The following is a 10,192-nucleotide window of genomic DNA, read 5'->3' as shown; positions in this document are numbered from 1 at the left end:
TGCTGAAATTGTATCTGATAACGGCAAGCAATTACAGGGAAAAAATATAGACATGCTCTTCGACACCTTCAAAATAAGAAAGAACAAGTCCACCCCCTTATACCCTCAAAGCAACGGACAGGCGGAAGCTACCAACAAGACCCTCGCCCTTATCCTCAAAAAACAATTAGACGAGCATAAGGGAAGATGGTGCGAACAACTGCACAATGTCTTATGGGCATACAGGACAACACGAAGATCCGCTACCGGGGAATCCCCGTTTCTTCTTACTTATGGAGCTGAAGCAGTCATACCTACGGAAATCCTCATGCCAACCACGAAGACCGAAGCCTGGGAGAAAAACCTCACAACAGATATGATGTTAGAAAGGTTGGACGACTTAGAAGGAAGAAGGGAAGTAGCATTGCAAAAGATGGAAAATTATCAACGAAGACTAGCAAGGGAGTACAACAAAAAGGTAAAGCTACGAAATTTTGTAGAGGGACAGTATGTGTTGAGAACAATCCCACGATATCAGCAAGAAAAGAAATGGGGAAAGTTAGCACCTACATGGGGAGGACCGTTTATGATCCACGACATTGCGGGTAATGGTTCCTACTACCTTCGTAATCTAAAAGGTGAGGTCCTCCGGCATCCTTGGAATGCTAAATGGCTCAAACCATACTTCCCATAGAAGCAACGCAGATTTGAATCTGCTGGGAGTGTACCAGAAGAAGAAAGGAGCCTAACCGCCCCACATGTTTCTATCTCTGGAAGAGGAATTGCACACCTCAACTTATCAATCAAACAAGCTTTCAAATTATCAAGTCAGTAGAATCTACCTACAATATTGGGGAAAGTAGTTAATCTACAATCTCTCAGGGCTCCCCCATCAGTGTCGATAAGTGTAGGACCAGGGGGAAGGCACCCAGCAGAAAGAGATACCCAACCAATCTTAAGGCAACGGGTCGACGGAATGGGTGCGTACATATTTTACACCCTATATCCTAGAACGTTGCCCCGGCCCCCACCGTCTGGGAATCCTCTGGCCCAAGATTTGCCAGCGGGGTGACAGGTCTCAAGACGATCACGAAGGTACCTTCCTTCAGTATCGCACTCAAAAACACTTTAACTTTTGTTTTGATTTTTCACAAACTTAAAATACAAACACTTAAAACAACATTGTAGGTATATCAAGAAGTCGATTCATTTCATAAAGGGTGATTACAAGAAGTGAACGGCCAAAGTCAAGGATACACAATCAAAAAACATTCCTTTTACAGGATCATCAACAAAAAACATCCTTGTTACATAGTTACAAAAAAGTATAATTATGCCGCGGACCCTACAGAACGCTGTGATCTCTACCTAGGTGGCTGTCCCGTCGTCAGGATTATTCTGAAGACTTGATGGGACGCTCCCACCAGAAGAGGGGACCGAGGATCTAGGCAATGCAGCAGGAACGGGACGACGAGGATAGTTCTTCACGAGACCATGTTCATTCCTTAGGCCAAGTTCTATCCTCTACAGCATCTTGTTCGTCTCCTCAGCCAATTGACAACGAGCCTTATGTTTAATAACTGTTGTCCGCTGTTGGGCTTGGGATAATAACGAAGATAGCCGATTCACTTCTTTGGAAGCAGCACTAACGGCCTCCTCACGGGTGGCTGCTAAATTCTTGAAGTGAATGGTTTGTTCCTCCTGCTGTGCTAAGGAAGATTGAGCCTTTTCAAGTTTTTCATTTGTGACGCGAAGGCATCCCTCGAGCTCTGAAAAAGACAACACCACGGAGTTAACGTAGAAAAAAAAACAAGATCACACTCGATGAATTGGGATTATACCTTCGACACAAGCCGAAGCCTCTTCATACTCATTAACAATCGCATCTCGCGCTTCATCAAGATGATCATATTCCGCGGATAATTTCTTATAGTCTAGTTGAAGGTTGGTGAGAGTAAATTGACAGGCATCTAATTCTACCTGCTTCATCGAGTCCATATGACGAAGGTGGTCGACCTCTTTATTTATCTCTGAGACCCCTTTGCTGAGTCTGTACATGCACACTTCAAGATTCCTCTCAGACTCAGCAAGACGAGCTACATCGGCACGAGACGCGGAAAGAGCATTGCCGAGAGCGTAGACTTCAGCACGAGCATCATCTCGTTCCCTGGCAAGACCGAGCATATTATCTTGGACCCCTGAAAGAGGAATGGATCGCGCCGTCTGTAATTCTTCCTCCAATAGCTGAATCCTAGATTCCAACGAGGAAGTACGCTCACGGGCTTCCCGCAGATTATCACTGGTCCACAGCAGTGTGCCATTAAATAAAGCACGATCATGGTTGTACAGATTTTGCATGTCGACCATCTGAACATGCCGCGCGCGCCATACCTCAGCCCGAGCATCCCATTTTTTAGCTTCACTCTTAATCTTCTCAACCAAATCTCTAATACGAGATTTTTGCCGAGCTCTTTCGTTTCGAAGCCATATCAGCTCGGGGATGCCACCCACTGGACATAGGGTGGGGAGACTCAGACAGAACAACTAAGAGATAAAAGAACGACGACATACGGCGAGGGAAAAGAACCAAACCTGTGAAAGTGGAAACTTGGCTACGAGTTTGCTCTAACTCAGCGCGCACTGCAATAAGTTCCGAACGAAGATCAGCCTCTGCTTCACCCAGCTTTTCTTTCTCCTTAAGGATTTTCTTCAGCTCTTCTATTTCCACCTCAGCCGCAGATAATTCCTTTTTCTGGTGACGAAGCTTAGCCTCGAGCTTCAGAGATTTCGCTTTAAAGAACTGATACAGCACGTGGTTGCAATGCTCTCTCCTCATCATCTACACATCAAGATGACAAAACGTTATTCAACCGAAGCGTCCGATTCTCACGTACAAGCATGTACGAAAATTTACCTCCAGCATACGCTGCTGCGGAAAGCCATATTGATACCCGTCGGCAATAGCCATCATATCGGCAACGGAAGTAGGAGGCCCCGGTACGAGGGTAGCTTCGGGAACAGTCAACCTTTTTCCCCAGGCTTCAGACACCTGCGCCTTCGAAGACATCTCCATCATGCGACGGGTATACGCGGTTGATTCCTTTTCCCCAACAACAACAGGAGCGGGATGAGAGACAAACAGAAGACTCTTCTCCTTAAACCAACTCATGATGGCGTCCTCACCCTCAGACATCGGCGACTGGGGAAGACTATCGGCGGGCGCGTCAACAACAGATTTTCCTTTCTCTGACTCGACCCCCTCAGCATGAATGTTGGCATGCTCCTCCGCGCCTACATGCACAGCAGGCTCCTCCGCACCAACATCTTCTACAGTAGCATACCCATTACCATCACCACCAAGAACATCCCAATCATCATTAGGGGAAAGTAAAGAGAAGTCCTCGGGAAAATCGAGGGCTTCGTCAAAAAACTCCCCCGTGGAATACATCCGATCGAAAGAAAATTCTTGGGAAGTGGGAAGGGTATCCACGACATCACCAGCAGGGACGGAAACATCCCCGATGACAACATCATCCGCCACCACATCTTTGTTCCTTCCTTCATCACCAGCGTGACCAGCGAAGACCTCTTCTTCGACATTGATAGGGGAGGTACCAGTACGTTCCTCCCCATCTGTAACCTCGTCCTCAGCACACTCTTCGTTCACTGGACTAGTAACTTCTTCTTGGGCCTCAACCTCTCCCATCACCGTAGTAGAAGACTGCTTCGGCCTAATCTTTTTCTTCTTCAATACCTGAAACCGACACCACAAAAGGAATTATTCTTCCCGTCTGATGGAAGTTATAAAAACAAAGCGCAGCTACAATCTGCGTACCTGAGCAGCTGAGATATTCTTCGATGGGGTATAGCACCGGAACCATCCTCCTCGTCTCCCTCTACGACATCCAGGGCATAAGGAAAATTCATGCCCGCAAAGTTCAGACGCCAGGGGCAGAAATCTCCATAGCGAGCAGGAGGAGATTCGCGCGGCTTACTATTCTCGGTAGGCCGCCATCCGCGGGGACCAGGAATCCAACCGTAAGCCCACGGACCAACTATCTCAATAACAGTGGCGTGCCACTCGTAGTCATGATCGCGCTTGATCCTTTCTCGCGCGGGGAAGAGTTTCCGACGACTGGACGCCTCCGTGCCAGGAACATACTTCAGCTTGGCATCGCTGACCTCATTTAACAGACGAATCTCGCCTCGAGGAGCAGGGAGATTCCGAAGGCTGACGCTCCACGGCTTGCGATTCCTACTGTTGACGTAATCACCGAAGGAGTTATTGAAATTCTCAGGAGTGTACCATTCCTTCTCCAAGGGATTGGGGACGTAGCAAGTCATCGCCGTCTCCCCCTTACTCCGCAGATAGCATTCCTTCAGGGCGCGAAGATAATTCCCCGATAGTTGGGATACGGAACGGCTATGAGTATTGGTGGAAGAACCCTCACGACTAGCGAGCACGTCGTAGTAGAAGGAATCACCGGATTTGTACAAAGGCAGCATCAGACCAGCCTCGAAGGCCCCAACCGTCGTTAACAAATGAAACTCATCGAATTCGTACTTGGAGATAAGCTCATACGTAATATCATCCTCGGGGGCATAGAAACGAACCCCGAAGGCTTGAAGCTCATGCTTTTCCTTGAATAGTTCAAGATCGATATGCTTGAAGGTTACTTTTTTCCTGCTAACAGAGACACTGCGTATCAAGGGAGCAGCCTCATCCTCCTCGGCGGGGCCGGACGAACTAACAAACGCTTCAGACGCTTTTCTCTTCACGGGGGGATTCTTTGAAGATTCAACCCTAGGAGCTACGCCCTTTGTATTCTTCCCTTTAAAAGATGGAGAAGACCGTAGATGATGCTCGGGCACTAACGAACGTAAAGGAGGAACGTCAAAAGCAACAGCGCGGGTCGGAGCCTGCATACTCCTAGTATCTTCACGAGGACGCACCATTGAGTGATTAAAGATTCTTCGTGAACCAGACGGAATTATCGGAGGAATCTCTTCCCAAGAGGACGAGGCTTTCGCTCCGGAAGAAACTCGACTCCGACGAACATCATCTTGAGACTCTCGACGCTGAGGAGATCTCGAAAACCTAGAATCAGGAGTCTGATAAGTAGGCCGCGGACGGTCAGACATGGCTGCGGAAAGAATAAAATCAAGAACAAGTTACACACGATAACCAAAAATCAAAAAACACATCCATAGCAATACAACCAAGATAACATAGCAACCCTAAAATTAGGATACATGCTCAATATTTCACCCTCGAAGTAATGGCTTCCTTAATTTAAGATGAAGAACAGGGGCAAACTAGTATGCAAGCATCAGAAAAAGTTCTTCATCACAAACAAGGAACAACAGTAGCAGAAAATTCACAAATCAACACGGCATAAAACAGTGAAATAAAGAGAAGAAAAACTCACCGGCAAAAACAGCAAGTAAAAGAAACAAACAGGGGAAGCGGGCGTGGTTAATGCTAAGATAGAGAGAACTGAAGATTACAGGTGCAATGAAGACTGACAGAATTTAAGATCACAGGTGCAATGAAGACTGACAAAGAATTTAAGGTCACAGGTTCAATGAAGGCAGGCAGGAAATTTAAAGGAAGAATGAACTGAGAGAGTGTTTAGGAAGAATGAAATTAAATTTTCTCTCTATCCTTAAAATACCCGAAAGAAAAGAGGAAATTAAGGGGGAAATAGAAAAACGTGCCCGTTACATAAGCAGTTAATGCACGAATAAAAGACGTGCCCAAGTATCTAGGAGAAGTTATTAGGAGTGAGAAGAATATGCGACGATAGGTTTTCTTCAAGGCACCCATTAGTCATTTAAGCCCGAAGAAAAGGGGCAAATTGTGTACACATAATATCTCACTATCGGACACGTGTATACAGAAAGGTACGTGGAAAGCATGCAAGCCAAAACATCAAAACATGATGCGTCGCGAAGCACCAAATAAACCCCGATGAGTTGCTTTATCTCATCCCCATAAGAGGGGCTAAGATCAACGGTGGAGAGGAAGTTAGCTGACACGGACTGACAGGGGCAGAAGACACTTGTCTGATACGAGCAGACCCCTCAACTACCCGCATTAAACACTCTGAGCAGTGTACGTGTCGACCAACCTGTGGAACGAGCGAAGATGCCTCTGCGGGATCGAGGGGGAAACGCAGACCTCCGCGTGATGGACGCAAGGACACGAGAAGATAAGGTTTCAACGGTCTTCAGAGATGGGTCCCACGTTCCAACCTTATAAATACCCAATCTCCACAAAGAGGAAAAGGGAGGGAAAAACATCAGGAAGGGAAGGAGAGAGAGAGAGAGAGAGAGAGAATAGTAGGGGTAAGTTAATCCCTTGGTGGAGAGAAACATGTAAACCCAAAGTCATTTCAACTATTTCGTGTAACCGTGAATAATATAGTAGAACAACAAACCCCGTGGATGTAGGCCTTAGTGCTGAACCACGTAAACCTTGGTCTTATTTACATTTTAGCACTTAACATTCATTTAGCTCCGCACGTGTTTGCTTATATGTTTTGTTTTCCTTAAATACTTGTATCCCATGCATGATCGCCACGCACGGGGATGTTGGAGGAGGCCATGATAAACCCGAAGGTTTTGAGCCAATGAATCAACATCAGGGTATCATCATCATAATCTCTTTAGATGTTAATGATTGATTGTGAGCATTCGGACTCCCACGTAGTTTGTGTGTCCACAAAATGTTTAATTCAATTCATCTGTTGGATGTTAAACTACCCGAACTACTAATTCAATGATACACGTACAGCAGCTATGTACCGTGATCTGCACAGCAAAATGATCCAACGGCTCTTAGAAAATTCATGAGGAGATTTGCAGGGGGTGGGGTCAATGGTGGGGCCCACCACCTTTTTTTCTCTCTCACACCAGAACTTCGGTGCACATCAAGGTAACTTCTACCTAACATTTTCGAACAATTAACTGAAACTCGCTTGCAACCGTAACTTCTACCAATTGCAGGTGCTTATCTAGTAAAGTAAAGACAGTAAATTCATTTCATTTGTAGCTGAACCCGCCACTTGACCATATCTCTATAACCCATAACAAAAACAGCAAACACCAAATAACTGAATCAAAGGCAAGTTTACCGATTCTTCATTTCAAAATACAGATTGCGCACACAGAAAAAGTAGAATTAAAATCAGAAATCTTCTGATTTTAAAACATTACATAGAACGCAGAAAATGTTCAGCCTAGAGCTGAACCAGAGTCAACACATGATGCCCACAATACACAACACTCCTAACCCATTGGATCAAAGACTGACACAATTATGAGAACTAATTTACAGACAGCCGTGACCTTGGCCGTAGAAGGAAGAAACCAGTTAGTGGTCAAATTTACTTAACTCGCAATCACACACCAAAAAAAAAGAAGAAAAGGATCATGTAAGAACTTCTCCCGGTTCTTCAATCATTACCACCTTGAAACCTTCACATTCCTCAAAATGGCTACTTGTGTTGTGCACGTCTCTTGTAAACATCACGCTCGATGTTGAGTCGGCACCGTCGATGTCATAGCTCATACTTAACCGTGAACTCTCAATTCTGCTATCGGAATATGACAAACTAGATTCATCGGCATGGAAACCACAAACACTACTAGGACTGTTAATTTGTTCAATGTATATAGATGCCCCTGTGACACCAGCTGAATCCTCAGTATATATAGAACCCCTTGTAACTTCAGCTGAATTCTCAGTACAGTCTATTGTGACTTCAGCTGAATTCTCAGTAGAATCCATTGTGACTCCGACTGAATCCTCAGCTGAGCCACTTGTGGCCTCTGTAGTATCTTGAGTAGAGTGTTTCATGAGTTCTTCGTTCCGATTTAGTTGCCTTAAGAAGCACTCTTCAATCGCGTTTAGTTGATGAACTTCTGCCTCCTCTTCATCTTCGCTACTCTGACTGTAAGCATCATTATTATAATAGCCTAAAGTAGGTCCTTTCAGTTCACCACTTGTATCCATGTCATCTTGCTGGCTATCAAAATCTTCCTCGTCAGTTTGCCTATCTGATGAATGAGAAGAAAATGGCGAATCCCCTCCTCCACTTGCTATTTCTTCACGTTCTCGTAGTGTTTTTAGGATCAGTGCTTTAAGCAAATTCATCACTTGAACAGCATGCATAAGAGCTGTTAATGGGTCGGACATCTGGCCATAAAAGATACGAGTCCCAAGTTAACTTACAAAATTGATTAACAACTCAAAAAGATTGAAACAAGATAGAGATTATTTGTTTCTCCAATTACCTGAGTCATGTTCGGGGCAAAGACCATTGCGATATTTCTAGCATTCATTTTGTTTGACTCCTCATCTTCAACGACATCAGCTATAAGATCAACAGCCCAATTGAGCAATGCAGCTTGAATTGGAAGGAGCTGTGTCACCAGTTCGACAAATTCTTCCTCAGTGGTGCATTGAAGAACTTGTTCCGGAGATAGTCCGTCCAATATTCCTTCTGGGAGTTCTCGAAACCAAGCCTTTATTAAACCGGCCAAACAATGTACATCAATGTTGTCAGGTACAATTCCGCGGTTCAGTTGGTCTCTAACATGCTCCTCCTGGCTGTTCTCTGGATTAATCCGGAATATGCCTTCAGCCTATTAATGAAACAAATCATAAATTTGACACCGAGAATAATACAAGAACTAGGACCATCCAAAATGAACCTTGTAATTGAGTTCCAAACTTGCTTACCTTTAATCCTCCTTGAGAGTATAACCTCTCCTGCATCAGCATAAGTATAGTTGGTACACTATTCCCTTTGGAATCTAAAGTGCACTGCATTGATTCCGCGGAGACCCCGAACACGCTAATACTACGAAAAAACATGTAATTCCATAAGTCAGTGTGACAAAACAACAACAGTTTGAACTTTGAAGCCTAGTCAAATTTTTATGGTTAAGCAAGTGTTCAATAAGAACATAACTGTAATTACCCAGTCCTACAAGTTGTATTTCAAAACCACTAGTTAAGTCAATTTACCAAAAATCAACATTCAAACTCTTCAGTTCAACAAATACCCAAAAAAAAAAGACATGGCAGAGCCTAAAAAAGATTACCAGTACCATTTTAGACTAACAACTGACTTTAAGGATCCACAATTAAAACCCCAAATTGCACATGTATCGCCTTCTATGTCCATGTTTTTGAGATCCATAGATCTTCAGGATTTTAAAAATAGCTTCTCAAGATCTGCTTCCTGACATTTCATAACGATTCCAAACTTGCAGGACCTATGAAACAACTACATACCTAAGATACTTAGTTCCAAACACTCTTCAAGTTCTAGAACACTTGAATTGAACTGAGCTAAAATCTTCACAAAAAATTAAAACAATAGAATTGTGCAAAACAAAGAAAAAACTCAGATCAAAGTTCTTAAATCGACAAAGAACCCATGAGTGAAAAGGATAAAATCCTCTTCTCACTCCAATTTCGGAGCTAAAATCTGAACTTTTTTTTTTTTGATTGTAAGAAAAATCAGATGAAAGATAGAGGTTAGAATGTTGTTTTCACCTGGCACTGGGAGCTCTGCAAGGAACTTCAACTTCAAACTCAACAGGAAGACCAAGAAAGCCATTAAACCTATCAAAAGTAACATGAGTTATATGTTGTACATTAGTAGGCCAACCAATCTCCATACACTGAACACTAGTAGAACCAACAACTTCATTATCTGTTTGTTCGACTCTGCATGAAACCATAGATCTTCTTATTGCCGCTATTAAAAATTCAACAAGAGATAACTGATTTTGTTCTTCTCTAGATCTTTTACTTCTTTCTGATTTCTCACCACCACGACTCCTCTCATCTCCTCCTCTACACCCTCCTCCTTTGGTTAACATCATCACTCCTGTCATTCTCACTTCCTCTCCTCAGACCCTCTCACTTCTCGCTAGATTTGAATGTTTTCTACTAGTTGAGGCCTTTGGAGGTGGTACAAAGATCGAGATTTTGGAGTTCAAACGGCCACTCAATTCAAATTTAACGCTTACTTTTTTTTATCAATAAGCGTCAACTTATGCCCTTACGGATTTGAGGATATTACGAGTTTGGTATTACACGTGTATTGATGTTGTTATATTGGTGGAGGTTACCTTAAATGTCCTCGTTTTCAAACATTTGATTTATGTCCTTTGAAAATGTTGAGGTCATTGTTTC

General features: G+C 43.7%; 1 protein-coding gene across 2 annotated transcripts; it reads right to left on the bottom strand.

Annotated features, from left to right (window-relative positions):
- Positions 1-7,095: 7,095 nt before the first annotated feature.
- LOC113350186 (rho GTPase-activating protein 2-like) lies at positions 7,096-9,982 on the bottom strand. 2 transcript variants are annotated; one of them, XM_026594285.1, is made up of 4 exons: positions 9,548-9,982; positions 8,726-8,846; positions 8,278-8,628; positions 7,096-8,179 (listed from the first exon to the last, which is right to left on the bottom strand). In XM_026594285.1, the coding sequence occupies exons 1-4, from the start codon at positions 9,889-9,891 to the stop codon at positions 7,412-7,414; spliced, it is 1,584 nt and encodes a 527-aa protein (XP_026450070.1). In that variant the 5' UTR covers positions 9,892-9,982; the 3' UTR covers positions 7,096-7,411. The 2 variants fall into 2 exon arrangements, with proteins under 2 accessions (XP_026450070.1, XP_026450071.1); XM_026594286.1 differs by having other exon boundaries at positions 8,726-8,840.
- Between the last annotated feature and the right edge of the window lie 210 nt (positions 9,983-10,192).

This window comes from Papaver somniferum, chromosome 2 (assembly GCF_003573695.1).
Source record: "Papaver somniferum cultivar HN1 chromosome 2, ASM357369v1, whole genome shotgun sequence".
Classification (NCBI taxonomy): Eukaryota; Viridiplantae; Streptophyta; class Magnoliopsida; order Ranunculales; family Papaveraceae; genus Papaver; species Papaver somniferum.
The sequence above is the reverse complement of the archived record's forward strand: the minus strand, read 5'-3'. Positions and strand labels throughout refer to the sequence as shown.